The sequence below is a fragment of the Limulus polyphemus genome, unplaced genomic scaffold (assembly GCF_000517525.1).
Source record: "Limulus polyphemus unplaced genomic scaffold, Limulus_polyphemus-2.1.2 Scaffold508, whole genome shotgun sequence".
Lineage (NCBI taxonomy): Eukaryota > Metazoa > Arthropoda > Merostomata > Xiphosura > Limulidae > Limulus > Limulus polyphemus.
In genome coordinates, this window is record NW_013666118.1 from 488,831 (window position 1) to 505,528 (window position 16,698).

A 16,698-nucleotide genomic window follows, 5' to 3' on the forward strand; every position below is an offset into this window, starting at 1 on the left:
GTTTAGGCGGTTCGTTTAACTATTATACCTGATGTACGTTTTTTCGTGGGTGATTAATGAAAGTGTTCCAAAACGCGACATTAATTTCTTGACGACCTAAAAGTTATGCCGATTCGCCACATTCACGTGTTATTTACTTGCCTTAACTTCAGAGTGCACGAGCTGTCGACACTATAAGAAAGAATCACCATGAATTATCAGGCAGCGCGTTAGCGATACCTATGTAGAGATGAATCCGGTTCTCATGTTTCTTTGTTTTTTCCGTCAGCTGTAACCCGTATACCACAGTGTGCCTACTTCCAGCCTGCACACCAAAACACTTCACTACTCCCTAAGATCTGCTTTTTCAACATAGAGTGATCTACGATAGATTAGTTACAGCCCAAAATATATGCAATGATACAGGTTAATATTGTTTGATACGCATATCGATCAATAAATGACGCACCTGTGATGCTAATCTTTAAAAAAAATCTCTAGAAACTAGCAATAAAAATTGTTTATTCTAAAGTTGTTGTGATGTAGGGATGGAAGGAAAATCTGCATTACCCATTCCTGCATTCAACCACCCAAGTTATATAATATGCATCCATCGTGTGAGTGGTTCAGTACAGGAATAGGTAATGCAGTTTCTTCTCCCATCTCAAATGCTCTCTAGTCTCTGATCTTTTTTCCACAACAACTTTAGAATAAAATTTTTTATTGCTTGTCATGATTTATCTCATGCAATTATGAACAAATAGTCTTCCACTCACCAACATACAGAGCTGTTTCGCGTGGTTATGCGCTATGCTGTCTGCTATTCAAGTTAGCTAATCATTATAAAATATACAAAAATAACCAGAAAAATGAACGTATATTGACCTTCCTTAACAAAATCAAGGACTATCAGAAAAGTTTTTTTCTGGTCCGGGCGTGGACCACTGATTAATGTGCTGGGCTGTGGAACGGGATGTCCAAGCTTTGAACCACGATATCCTACTGAACATGCTCCACACTGTCAGTAATTAGACGATTAATTGCAGAATTGATATTTTTTTATGACTCGAGTTTTTAAGTATCCTGTAACTAACAAAGTCCTGGACTCTCAAGTAATTTCCTGCATAAATAGTTTAGCAAAATGTGTTTAAAAGCCAATGGGGTTTCCCATTGGTAACTTTATGGTTTATCTTCTTAAAATAAACAAGTATTCTTTTTTTTTTTGTAAATTATAGGTTATTAAGAAATCAAGAAAAAATTATGGACTCTCAAATAGACAGAAATGACGAATCCATTGATCCAAATTAGAATATTAAATTCGGGCCCTATATTACCTCATGTAATAACATAATAAATAACTTCGAATCCCTAGCTTGATTGAACTATTTATAAGTTGTTTTGAAGTGTAGAGAATAAATTTGATGTGTTTTTCGCTGCTGCTGTGATACAGCTTTACGAAGGACATAGCAAAATCGTTAACTGATGTTACGAACTTCTTTTTGTGCCAAGTCTACAGTGTTAATGGACTTGCCCAACTAAGAACGCGTGACTTGCATTTCGTATACACCCAATAGATTGTGTCGCATCTTCTGGACATCTAATCTACCAGACAGTTGTTTATTTTGAGTTTTCAGTTTTCCTAAGTATGAGATTATTTAAAGAAACGAAAACGTTTTTTTTTTTACTTTCCATTTTAATTTCAGTAAGCTGTCATGCATGTTAAATATCTGTTTATATGGTGTGCAATTTAACAAAATTCAAAATATTTCATAGTATTAGATAAAAAAGTCATTTTAAATTTAAAAAAAGGTATGAATGCAGTATAAAGTACATTGCTCAAACTAAACGTAATATGAACTATCGTCTTAATGAACACGAAGATTTTGTACGTAATAAAAATATTCTAACTTCTCATCTTGAATGAGTACCCTGTTGAAACAAGTAATTCAATACAATGACATGAAACAATAATTTTAAATGAGCCTAATAATCAAAGTGTATTAAATATTAGAATCAATAGAAATTTAGTGCTGTAAATTAAATAAGTCTTTGCTAAATAGAGATGAAGGGATAACTGATGATAACGCACAGTTTTGGAAAGAAATATTGAATTCTTATGTATAACACTCATACCACATTCATAGATTAAAATGAGTTAAACCATTTCTCTATAAAACTCCCCGCTTTTTTTTACTCCTGATGATGGTAACGTAAAGCTACCGAAACATGTAGACACTTTTAATTTTGACCGTCGGCGAAATACAATTTTTATTGTCCTGTTTTTAATTTTATAATTTATTGCACTAGTTGTCTTGATTGTATTCCCAAACGGGTATTCACGTAATGTGTCCATTCTCCAACATCTTGCTGTTTTTTTATAACGCTGAATTAGTTCTCATTTCGTCGGTTTAAGTTCGATATTGTTATTATATGAAAAGCAGTTAAAACTCAACAGAATTCTGTTCACCACTCCTGACGTTTAAGTATTTCATGGGCCTCGGAGAACTGCGACTAAAGTTAATTACTCGAAATCTCGCACTGTTCTACAGCTCACGTGATACGTTTCGTCGTGTATTTAAGAATGCGTAGCTGAGCTGCAAGTGATTATATATATATGAATTTTGTTTAAACCGTTAATTATCACAATCCATAAGTCACAGTATCAGGCAGGCGGTAGTATTGCCTATGTAGGGATGGCTCGGATTGTTCATCAAAATGGTATTTTAAATATCTCTTCAACAGATCATTAGAACTTGACAGTACTATACAGTGTTTCCTTTTATAACAATATCTATGTAATGACTGACTCACAAGTTCTGGGAATTTCTCTAAGTATCATAGCAAAAAGTCTGAATTTCTTGTTCTGCCTCTTTTACATGATAACTCAAAAACCAAAACAATGGTGTCAACAGATTTCACTGACGTGACAGTTTCAAACGGAGTATCCGCTTTTATAAGTATTATTAATAACTAGTGGAAATAAGAAAAATCATAATTCTAGTTTAAACAATGTTATCATTACCCCTTGAAGTTAGTTTTCATACAGAAATTTGGTGTTCATTTAAAAAGCTTAAGTACAGGGTGAACAGGAATTACCAAACAATAATAGATAAACAAAAAATATTACAGTCCGAACCTCATTGTATTTAGAACTTTGTTATAAACACAACATCCCTATGTCCATTCAAATGCTGCATTAAAAAAACAAGTAAACATTTTTTCAAAAAATAAGTAAATGTTGGGATGGCTAATATCATTCCTTCAAAAACAATCCAAACAAGATAGTAGGGATGGCACTTGCATCATACCTACATAATAGCACAGGCAAGAATTAACATATATATATATAATCAATGACAATTGAGTTTAATTTATCCTGCTTTTGTCTATTAACATTCTACTGCACTGTTTGTCTGCTATTATGTAGGGATGATGCAAATATTATCCCTACTGTCTTGTTTGCGTTGTTTTTGAAGGGTTGATATTAACCATCTCTATATTCACTTCCTTTTTGATAAACTTTTTATTTACTTGTCTATCTTTCATCTCTCTCTCTCTCTCCCTTGAGTCACAGTCTTCAAAACTCTTTCTTTCGTGAATGAGATTCAGAGTTAAATGGTTTCCGCTGTTGTCTCGTTAACCCTAGGATTACCAAAGAGTCCATATGACCCCGAGGAATTATAAAATTATTTTTAAAGTGTCTAGACACCAAACTGCTTGGAATTAATTATTTTGTTGGTTATAGGATATACACAAACAATTCACACATACATACACACACACACACACACACACACAAAATAATAATAAAATACCACCAATATTGAAATTATTCCAACAAATTATTGCTGAACGCCCCATGTATTTTACATGTAAAATGAATGACTCTGTCCTCTTTTTTCTTCTTTTTTTTGCCAGTTCTCTAAACTAAATACTGTAACAGTGAAAAAAACCAACAAAAATGAACAGCATAGAAACAAGTCGGTATTGTGAGGGTTAACATTTATTATAACGGAGACTTAAGTATTTCGAGGGGAAATTTTTCATGAACTTTTACAAACCCTCATTATTTCTCACTGAAAGTTCACTCCTAGGATTGTAATTAAACTAGTAGAGACTCCCAAAACGCTTGCTATCAAGTTAGTATCTTTATTGCAACAGTATTTTTTTAAATACAAACGAAATGTAATCGTATACACCGAAATGTGTAAGTCCACTTGTATTTAGGTGATACCTTTATTCACCTGAACTGATGTTAGGATTAAACTATACTGTACTTAATACCATCGATAAATAAGCTTATAATGTTATTCTAGGACCTAACGTCAGACCTTTTTGAAAACTTCAAGCTTTTAATGTTAGTGTACTAAATGGTTAATAAAGAATATTTACATCCACCTTTTTTGTTATTCTTTCATTCGTAGAGCAGTGGCAGTGACTTGTTCGTTGAGCTTTCCAGCTCTCTGGCGCAGGCAGTCGCTTGCACTGTTTTTCTGGATAAAATTCTTACTGCGCATGATTATAAGGCTTGCTGACAGCAGAATTATAGTATGACAAGATTTCGGTGTCTGCAATTAGAATTATTTTGTATTCTAAAAATTCTGTATTTAAAGAAGTACTGATGCAATAAAGGCGCTAATCTGAGCGCAAATGTCTTGAGGGTTTCTGCTAGTCTGTTATAATAATACCCAGTTTCTGACTGTCTTGATAATATGTGCGTGCACCTTACTATCTAAATACGCATGCGCGCACACGTTATTTCCGTAGCAGACACACGAACAAGCGTATTATTACATAGATAATAGACACCGAAAACATAAACTTTTAAGGAACGTACGAGAAAGTCAAAGATTGTAAGTCAATACGAATTATTTTTATTTCAATGTAACCCTATAGTTACAGATCTGACCGAGACTATATCAGGTGTTCGTAGACGCATCTTGATGCCGTATTAGTGAAACAGACTTCATAAAGCCTGTCTGTATACCAGGGGTCTAAATAGGTGAATTCCGCTCAGAGTAGGGCACAAAACACCAGTGGATCATAGATATGTGTAGCAATACTCTTTATAAATGAGTAGCTTTTATCTCTACAGCCAGCTATGACACACATATGATTAATTGTAAAGAATATGTAAACGGATCCGGGGTCCGTCTTCATACAGTAACGTGATTGTATGGCGGTTGTGGAAGTATGAGGTGAACAGAAATAAGCATTGGTGGCATATATAATAGAAAAACTAGTGCCAGACATTCTAGGTTACTATATCCTACAACTCTTGGCGGTTGTGGAAGTATGAGGTGAACAGAAATAAGCATTGGTGAAATATATAATAGAAATACTAGTGCCAGACATTCTAGGTTACTATAGCCTACAACTCTTGGCGGTTGTGGAAGTATGAGGTGAACAGAAATAAGCATTGGTGAAATATATAATAGAAATACTAGTGCCAGACATTCTAGGTTACTATAGCCTACAACTCTTGGCGGTTGTGGAAGTATGAGGTGAACAGAAATAAGCATTGGTGAAATATATAATAGAAATACTAGTGCCAGACATTCTAGGTTACTATAGCCTACAACTCTTGGCGGTTGTGGAAGTATGAAGTGAACAGAAATAAGCATTGGTGAAATATATAATAGAAATACTAGTGCCAGACATTCTAGGTTACTATAGCCTACAACTCTTTCTGCTGCCATATATTTGTGGTTTGACTTCATCTTAGAGACTAACATCATGCCAAACCGGTTGGACACAAGAGAGGACTGTAGGGGCGGGCACACGTGGGGACACTTGCCCTTGAGAGACGTTTCTCTCTCTATCAAATGATACAAAATATGCCTTGAAAATAGCTGATTCGGAGAATGCGCTGGTTTTAATTAAACATGCAACGTCGGTGCTGGGCTGTTCTTGGTGAATGTACCCCATATTGAAGTGTAACGTGATGAACTGCGAAAATAAAAGTCAACTCGAATAAATGTTTATTTAACGAACGTAGGCTGAATGCACAATCATTTGTATTTCAGATCTCGAGACGGAAAGCCTAAGTTCCATAACAGTGAACTGACGAGGGTGACTGATATTATATATAAGAGTGTAGTATACCCAGTATGTTTCGCACTGTTTTAACTTTCATAAAAATAGAACTTGAGAAAGTTGAATAATAGCAATGTGTGTCATACCTTCAGAAGTATACTAATAAGTTAAGTGGATATTTTGCTGTTTTTAATTTCAGGTCTTGCGTTCAAAAGTATGCAAACATTTCGTTTTCTTTCTTTCTTTACTTTTCTCCAGGAAATGAAAGTGAACTGGGCAACTTCACCAGGAAACACACCTAAACAAGACACAAGCAGTAAGTATGTTAAATATATACAGATGTCACTTGATAAGTTGCAGTGAAAACACGATGTTTTGACATCATGTTCTTTTCGGTCAGTTCAGGACATTTTCATTATTCGTCTGTTCGTACCAGTATGTGAAGATATTATTTAGCGTCATGGTATAAATTTTGATTGTGTGTGTGTCTAGTTCAAGTAATAAGACAGGCAAGGACGTACTCACTATCCGTCTGTTTGTACGAGCGTGTGAAGATAGTGTTGAGTGTATGAAGTTTATGCTATGCAGTATTATACATTTTGATTTTTTGAGTGCTTCGTTAAGATAATTAAAATTCAAGAGAAACATTTATTGTATTGTATGAAAATAATGAAGCTCCTTTCTAAGATTGTAGTACCTAACCAACTGAGATGTAAAGGTGGGTGCTAGTCCCTTGTATTTTTTGTGAATTATAAAGTAATTTTACCCATTTTTTTTTCATTGACTTGAGAATATTTTCTCCTTAAAATAAGCTTAAATGTTTGTTTAAAAAATACTTGAATATTTTTAGTACAATGAACAAAAAATACGTTGTGTACAGTTGTACTGTATTATAAATTTTTGCAGTTTTTTGAGGTAGATGAAGTATTTGTGGTAATTAAGAGGAAAAAACTTACAGAATGAAAATGTATTTCATTACAGTAATATTCTTCAAAGTGGGAACAATTCACTTCACAATAAATTTGTCATGTTCAAAACTAATGAAATTACATTTTTCCCACCCAGATATATTTTGAGACAACATACAAATGCACATCTCAGAAATTCGTGTTGTGTTAGCTGTTGACTATTTGTGTCAGAACAGATAAAATATTAATCCAAAGCCAGGACTGTGAAAATGAAATAACTATGGTACATTTTCATATCACTATACTTCACTCGATAGTTTTGAAACATGGAAGTTTCTAAAAACTCACTTTTTCATTTTTCAAACGAAAGTTTTTAAGGTTTTAAACCGATGTTGTCATTCTGTTTCATATACACGTTCTTTAAAATATCAGAGGTTTCTCGATTGTGAATCAGTTTATTATATCTGGTTATAGTTAAATGTCAAGAAAGGATTATTAAACAGTTAATATTGAAACCGGACTACTTTTAAATAAGTATTCATTTTGTAGCAGATTAAGCAGTATATAAGTGTTTGGACAAATGGGTTGAGTTTCAACGTATACACGTCTGACGGATCATGTGATCGATGTTCCTAAATAGCAAGTGAAGAGATAGACGACTAATTATCCGTCAAGTTAAACCTTCAGATTAAAATGTAGATGTACATATTAAAGAAGGTAGGGAAATAGCAGCATAGAACGTGAAGTACTGATCCTCGTCGTTGATATGAGCAGGAGGCGACTATAAACCAGGGTCTTTTGCGAATTGATAGCAGTGAAAATTAAAATGAGAAAGAAAAATTGAACAAAAAAAAATGAAATGAATTTGTAAATTAAGATACAAGAAATTAGAATTCAAAACAACAAGAACATAATCCAAACTTTCAAAAGAAACTAACACAGCAATGAAACTTGGTGACAAGACGTATATGATTGACGAAGCAATGACTATTACAAAAATAAAGATTCATATATCTACATTTTCCGAAATCGCTTAGAATTAACAGAAAAGATTCAACGAACTTCCATAAATTTAAAGGTTAAATGTAGGGCAAACAGGAAAAAACATCAGATTTACATACATTGATATGTTATTAACACTGAAGTGTGAAAAGTTGTTATCATTGTTTCTCCTTAGAATTAATTATGTAAAAATATTTGTTCCATCAGAAATAGCAATTTACAAACCAAATAGAATAACTAAACCATTCTCATGCTTACAAACAAAAACGTACATTTACTATCCATTACGTACTATCATAATTACGCCAAGGTAAAAATTAACTAACTCGTATAGCCAGTTGACAGGATGTAAAAAAACATTAACTCGCTTAAACACCTAATGGATATAAGGTGAAAATGAAGTCGTTCTAACAAATAGTGGATGTATGGTGTACAATTTACTCTCTCTAACAGCTAGAGGATATAGGGTATAACATTAACTCACTATCAACTAGCAGATAAAAGGTGTAAACTCAACTCAGTATAACAACTAGCGAATGTAGGATATAAAATGAACTTACTTCCTATATCCGGTAGCTGTTAGAGTGAATTAATTTTACACCATATATCTGATAGTTGTTAGAGTAAGTTGACTGTATTTTCACCTTATGTCCATTAGTTGTTAAAATAGGTTAATTTCACACTATAGATCCACTATTTGTTAGAGTGAGTTGATTTTACATCCTATATCCGGTAGCTGTTAGAGTAAGTTGACTGTACTTCCTTTATCCGATAGATGTTATTGTAAAATCAACTCACTCTAACAAATAGTGGATGTATAGTGTGAAATTAACCTATTTTAACAACTAATGGACATAAAGTGAAAATGAAGACTCTCTAACAAACAATGGATGTAAGGTGTAAAATTCTCTTTAACAGCTAGAGGATATAATGTGTAAAATAAACTTACTCTAACAAACAGTGGATATAGAGTGTGAAATGAACTCACTATAACAACTAGTAGATACAGAGTGTAGAGGCCCGGTATGGGCAGGTGGTTAGGGCGCTCGACTCGCAATCTGAGGGTCGCGGATTCGAATTCTCGTCTCACCAAACATGCTCGCCCTTTCAGCCGTAGGGGCGTTATATTGTGAAGGCCAATCCCACTGTTCGTTGGTAAAAGAGTAGCCCAAGAGCTGGCAGTGGGTGGTGATGACTAAGCTGCCTTCCCTCTAGTCTTACACTGCTAAATTAGCGCAGATAGCCCTCGTGTAGCTTTGCGCGAAATTCAAAACAAACCAAACCAAAGTGTAAAATCAACTCACTTTAACAAATAGTGATTATAGGGCGTAAAATGAACTCGTCCTAACAACTAGTGTGCTCGTGTTCACTGTATAAAACTACTTGTTACTATGTCATCAGATAAGGTTTTTATAAAAACATGGTATCTTAGACACCAGTCAATACAAGCTGTTGTGGCACTTAGATATGGGAGGTAAGGGAATTTAATTCTTTATTTATCTGTAATACCGTGCAGGAGGGGTTTTAAGGAGTAAAACCTTTGGTCTACATGGAATATTATTCAGTTAATAACGTATTTGCATCCCCTTTACAACAAATGTGGTCATGATTTAATCTGAAGAACTTTTGTTTATTTGTAAATTTTTCTTTTCTCCATTAAAACGTGTAAGGTCAGTGAAAAAAGAAAAGTGTGAAAGACATGAAACCGAATATTTTCTTTGATCTGATACTCCCTCTGCAGTAGACTGTAGTTATTTCACTGAATCACGGCTTCTCAGTACTGCTTGGGAGGGCGAACCAACAAAATACAGTTAAGCCTACAAAATTGTGTTTATACTGTTATCTCTAAATGTGTTTTTATATTGGTAAAGTTGTCTCAATTTGTCGATCACGAAACAATAAGTAAGTCAAAAGTTCCAATGTGTTTTGAATTACACAGAGGTTTTCATTCTCACATTAAAACTACCCCATGAAGGCTTTTAACAACACCTTTGTTGATTTCAGGGTTTTAAATTTTCAGCTTAACAGAATCCCGTGAAGGTTTTTAGCAATACCTGTGTTGGTGTCAAGGCTTTCCAATTCTAGACTTGTAAAAAAAATTACAATAGAAGATGCGGCTGAAAACGTAATATCTCTTCTTCTTTCCTTATTTTTTATGAGATTAAATCATTTGGCAGTTGTACTGAAAGACTACGAGTTGCCTTGGTAAGTTGGTGATTGAGTGAGAAGAATCAATTAGAGCTCAGCTACAAGCTGTATTTTCACCTAGATCAGCCATTTATGTTCGATTCAGTTTACCGCTCGTTGTTCTGTAGTGACTGAATGACTTACACTGACATTTATCGTGAGTTTGAAGGCCACTGGATATCCAGCCTGTGCAACTAATTTCGCTGAGCGGAACGTCGGTGAATTGGATTGGTTAGCTCATCTTCAAATGAAATCTAATCGACAAGAAAAAGAGTTGGGAGTGTTTTTATGTTTGTGAACCAGTGACCGCTTATTTTTCTAATCGCCAACTGTTTTTTGTCTGAACAATCGAAAAACACTTAACTGATATTCCAGAAACTTACAAAGCTAAGTTGATAAGAGATACTTACGATTATTATAAGTTTTATTTTAACACCTAGTCTGCGAGTCAGGGTGACATGTTCAGTGGGTTGCTTCCTTAAAAAAATTTCTGGTACTCCCTCTTAAAAAATGAAAATAAAATCTGAATAGAGATTTGAATTCCTTGCGATATCTAGAATCTGAATTGTTCGCCAGCATGACCGAATTCACACTAGTTTCTAGGCTTTAGTAGAGTAATAAACCCACACACAAATCCAAAATCCCACACAAAACACGTTAGGGGCCGCACATGTTGGGCAATACAAGATCTGGTTCCTCGGCCGTTTTATCCGCGGTTTTCGGGTTTTCTATCGATAGAGGTCGCTGAGGAAGACTCAACGAAGTGCGGTACATGCCTGAACATGACCACTTCTGCTATTTTGTGCGAGAGGAAGAGAACCCGGCCAACCCTCCGAACTCAGCATTTTCGTGGCTAAACACTATTTAGTGGTGAGCTCTTTTGACTGTAGTTTTTGAGGTTAAAAAATTGAGTACATTATCAGAGTATATTTTCTAATTCTAACCAGAATACCGAAAACTGTGGCACTGCCTCTAGACCACCATTTCGCCGTATTCAGCCTCATTGTCTCATAGACTGGGTGTCGTGTGTGGAATAAACCAGGAATCTTGTTATCTCTTGTCTGCAGTTCCATTTCCTCGTTATAACAAAAACAGTAGATGTTTCTCTTATATCCTGATTTAATACTAACATACTGGGAAATTTTAATCGAAAATGAATTGAGTTTTGCTTGTTATTATTTGCTTCTGCTGTATTGCTCTTGAATGAAGGCTATTTTACCTCTCTCGGCATTACAGTTGTGAAGACAGATTTACAGGGGTAATGCTTGTAGTTTGCAGTTAAAGGATTCGTCAGTCATCATCGTAGTTAAAAGAATAGTTCGTTTCATCGCTTTGCGGTCTTCTGGACCTATTTATCGCATGCATGCGTTTCATCAAGGTCTGAGCGTGTTCTTTCTTATGTAAATCACGTGGAACAAAAGGAATGGTCCTTTCTCATTCACTGCGTCATAGTCTTACTCCTGACACGAAAACTGAATAAAACGTAAATATTTAATGTAGAGCATTCCAGTGAACGAACATGACAACCGAAAACATTTTCCAGTGCAGTAAATTCTCTGTTTTATGTGCTGAAGGAAGGAATGTGCATCACATTTTAGTTGATACATATTCATAACTTTGGAGGTTGGCAGCATGTTGAACTCCCTTGCACAAAGAAAAACTAACTTGGGCAGACAAACTTAAATTTCAATAAGAAGATATTGTTTCTTTGCAAACAAAAACTGCATATTTATTTGAAAGTGGTATGAAAGCCTGGTTAAAGAAAATAATTATATAGTTAGTTTTAAGTATGCTTTCAGCTGTAATAAGAGGAGGAGGCCCAGATGAAAATCATTTCACCCACTCTGTTGTCCTTGACAACTTGCATGTGGGCGTTGTCAAAGTAAACCACAATTTAAAACGTTTTATTTGTTTATATATGTATATATCAACAATAGTAGGTATATATATTTTTCTTTCTACATAAAAAGTCGATTTTAACACACTCAAAAGAGAGTATAGTTTATATACTTGTGTTGCAAATATAAACTAAAAATGTCCAAATGTTAGATGTAAGTATAAACTCTAACAAGGTGGCGATTTCAGTTGATATTACTCACTGAAACAGGATACTAAAAGCTGAGAAATGTAAACATTAGTGTTTTCACCTTCAGCCTATTAGAGCAAAGTGGAAGAAATACGTGCATACTATAGGAGCTCCTACTTGTCCGCTAATGGCCCTCCATTTTGTAACACGCAGATCAACCTTGTTAAACATATTGTAGATTTAACCTTGCTATAGTTAAAGGTGCGACTGAACAGAATTTGTATCCGTTAAAATACAACTGATGTGTTAGGGTTAGTACTTGAAAATAAGTCAAACTATTCAATTTCACTTATTTTGTTATGAAACATAGTTAAAGCTGTTAAATGTTGTTAACTAGATTGAAACTTTCAGGGCTTATTATATGTGGCTGTATTATAATTAAAATCGTTATAAGGATAAAATAATACAATGGTGAACATTTCGGCCAATCTACCTTCTCCGGTTCATGTCCCCACACAAGAAAAAAACCTATCACGTTGTATCTGCATGTTTCTTCTTTCTTATTAACTAAAACAAAACATTTTTTATAATTCCAACGTTATGAAACATTTCACCATTTAACAGAATTATTTGAAGAAAAAAAAAACACAAAAAACAACAACTTTGTTTCCATTGTAAATTGAATTATAACTCCAATAGTGGATTTTGTCAAGAGTGATCCAAAATTCACGTACGAAATGTAACCTGAAGGTGGCAATGTGTTTTCTCAGTTTCGTGGATTACTTTTTTGCAGTTAGGAATGTATGTGTGATTCGACCACGTGTATAGAAGTAATGAATAATGCATGCATTTTTTTTTATATCCTCTGCAGTGTAAGAATACTGTTATTCATAAGAAATCTCCCTTATTATTTAAACTATGCTGTGCTCAGAATAGAAAATGCGGAAGAAATGTTATTCGTTTCCTAAGTCAGTCTGTAGTGAAAGTAATTTTCTAACACATCGCTGAACTGTAAAGGAGAACGCGAGGAAAGAAAATATATCTTCTATTCTCTGGGCATTCCATTGACAAATGGAAATCGTCTTCTGTTATGCACGTGGATTAGAAGCGATCGTGCGCGTAGCTACAGCCAATCAGAGAAGTCACGTGAGGAAAAAACCCATGCAATTTAGGCGATGAGAAAAGGAATAGAGTGTTATTTGTACCTAGGGTTGCCGGCTTAGTTGAGAACACGTCAGCTGCCCGAACTTAGTAGCTAGTACGTGTATCACTATTAAACTGTGAACGGCGGCTCCGTCCCCTCATCTTCTACAAGTGGTGGCTTCTGTCAGGATTCCGCTGTTCGTTGGCCCTCTCCCGCCCTGCCTCCCCTGCCAAGTGGCAGGGGTGAGCACGGCCCTATCGGTGTCTGACCCCAAACCGGATGTTCGACCCGATCCAAAGAAATTAGCAGGTGATAGTAAGATTTTAGTTTATTAATGGTTTTCACACATTCGACCTTAGTGACTTGCTGTCAGAATGTTGATTGTATTCCTAGAAACGCAGATCAGAGCGGTTTTCCTCGTTCTTAATGCTATTAAAACTTCTAAGTAAATTTGCATTTTTTTAATTTTTTTATTGGTAATGGTTAGCGTTTAAATCTGTTGAACGTTGTCTCTCCAACGAAATACCAATTGATTCTGTTCAACAGTAGTAGTGCTAAATATGTATACATGTATGAAATATTAGCATCGTTGGAAGTTTTAGTAGGTATATTGGCAATGGTTGTACTTAATGTGTTTTTTAGAAATTGTTCCAAATTTATGTTACACACACACGACCTGTCTTGTAGAAATTGTTCCCAAACCTACATTATAAACACACACAAGTTCTATAGACTTAACGTCATACACACGCACGCAGCCTGTTCTCTAGACATTGTTCGTAATCTTACGTTATACTCGCACAGCTTGTTCTCTAAGCATTGTTCGTAATATTACGTTATACACACACAGCCTGTTTTCTAGACGTTGTTCGTAATCTTACGTTATACACACACAGCCTGTTCTCTAGACATTGTTCGTAATATTACGTTATACACATGCACAGCCTGTTTTCTAGACATTGTTCGTAATCTTACGTTATACACACACAGCCTGTTCTCTAGACATTGTTCCTAATTTTATATTACACATCACAACCTGTTTTCTAGATATTGTTTCTAATTTCAGTCTTTCTTCTAGACATTGGTCCTAATCTTACTTCATTACACACAGCATGTTCTGTAGACATTGTTCCTAAACCTGCGTTAACCCCACAACCTATTCTGTAGACATTGTTCCTAATTTATGTTATACGTGCACAACCTGATCTCTAGACATTGTTCCTAATCTTACGTTACACACACACACACAGCCTGTTTTCTAGACATTGTTCCTAATCTTGTGTTATACATTATACACAAACAACCTGTTTTTTAGAAATTATTCCTAATCATACATTATAAACACATAACCTAATCTTTCGAAATTGTTCATATTCTTATATCATACACTTAGACAACTTTTTAAGTAGGAATTATTTCTAATCGTGCATTTTACACGTACACATCCTAGAAACTGTTTACTATTCAACATTTTACATTTACACAGCCTAACAACTGTTCCTTGCTATACCTTTTACACCTACATAACATATTAACTTTTTTTAATTCTACATTTTATCTTTACCCAGACTAGCAATTGTCCATTACTCTACATTTTACACATACACAGATGACTAACTGTCCCATTCTCTAAAAGTAAAGAAACAACTTTTCAAAAAACGAAGTAAATGCAGGGATGGCATTTGCATTATCACTACATAAGAGCAGAGACATACAGTGTAGTAGAATGTTAACAGACAAAAACAGGATAAATTAAACTCTGTTGTGATTGAATAGTTATATAAATTGCGAAATGTTAATTATTGCCTGTGCTATTATGTAGTATTGATGCAAATTCCATCCCTACTATCTTGTTTATATTGTTTTTGAAGGATTGATATTAGCCATCCCTACATTTACTTTTTTTGTTGAAAAGTTTTTCCTTGCTTGTTTGCTTGTTGTTGTTTTTTAATGCAGCGTTTGAATAGACATAGGAATGTTGTATTTATAACCAAGTTCTAAATACAAATAGGTTCCAACTGTAATATTTATTGTTAATCTATTATTGTTTGGTAATTCCTTTTCACCCTGTACTTAAGCTTTTTAAAGGAACGCCAAATTTCTGTATGAAAACTAACTTCAAGGGGTAGTGATAACATTGTTTAAACTAGAATTATGATTTTTCTTATTTCCACTAGTTATTAATAATACTTATAAAAGCGGATACTCCGTTTGAAACTATGTCACCTCAGTGAAATCTGTTAACACCATTGTTTTGGTCTTTGAGTTATCATGTAAAAGAGGCAGAACAAGAAATTCAGACTTTTTGCTATGATATTTAGAGAAATTCCCAGAACTTGTGAGTCAGTCATTACATAGATATTGTTATAAAAGGAAATACTGTATAGTACTGTCAAGTTCTAATGATCTGTTGAAGAGATATTTAAAATACCATTTTGATGAACAATCCGAGCCATCCCTACATAGGCAATACTACCGCCTGCCTGATATGCCTGCGCAATCTTTTGTCTATACACTATTCGTAACTGTTTCTTTTTAACGTAACGTTCTGCTTATGTGTGGGATTAATAAACATAAAGTATTATAAATCAGACAAAAAATGGGGTGTGTGTGTAAATCTGTGTTTTGACAACCCATTAACACCATTTTGGTGTATTTATCTCCTGTAATAGACACTGTGTATAGTGTGGCATCATTTAGCACAGTAGCGCCGGAACTACAATTGTATCTTAATTTATTTTCAAATTTATGTTGTTTTATTAATTTTGAGAGTGTCTGTGGAGGTCGTTCAAAATTAAGTGTCAGTCTTGACGTAAACCACAATTAAGGTTTTCATCTGTTTTTAATCTCCCACACATAAAAATAATCGCCACGTGCTCATCTATTTTGAAGCTGCGCAGTTTCCTTTGTTATTCCAACTTTTGAAACTGTGATACACTTAATATCAGAATGAACTGCGTCTGTCTATGTCCAAAGTTCGTATGAGTCATGTAAGTTTTGGAATGTCGGGGAGAAATAAAAGGCTTCCCAGACATTGAAAGTCGTGGAATTTTAACGAATCTTAGTTATGGTCCTGTAAAATCAAATTGGGGCGAGCTAATTACAGAAAATGCATGCAGTATGGTTATAACGGACTTCTGATTCACCGTGTCTGATTCCATACTTTTAACGGACTTCTAATTTGCCTTGTATCTAATGCTTTAGATATATATCGAACTTTTGATTCACCTTGTGTCTAGTGTCTTAGTTATGGTGGACTTCTGATTCACCTTGTGTCTAGTGTCTTAGTTATGGTGGACTTCTGATTCACCTTGTGTCTAGTATCTTAGTTATAGTGGACTTCTGATTCACCTTGTGTCTAGTATCTTAGTTATGTGGACTTCTGATTCACCTTGTGTCTAGTATCTTAGTTATGG

At 34.6% G+C, this 16,698-nt stretch overlaps 1 protein-coding gene across 4 annotated transcripts in view; it reads left to right on the forward strand.

The window, feature by feature from the left end:
* Positions 1–16,698, forward strand: part of LOC106458747 (nucleolysin TIAR-like) — a 231,060-nt gene that overhangs the window by 160,968 nt on the left and 53,394 nt on the right. For all 4 annotated transcript variants that reach the window (XM_022385055.1, XM_013918286.2, XM_022385056.1 and 1 more), the window contains one exon: positions 6,274–6,331. In XM_022385055.1, coding sequence (XP_022240763.1) covers positions 6,274–6,331 — 58 coding nt within the window. The remainder of the gene's footprint in view (positions 1–6,273; positions 6,332–16,698) is intronic.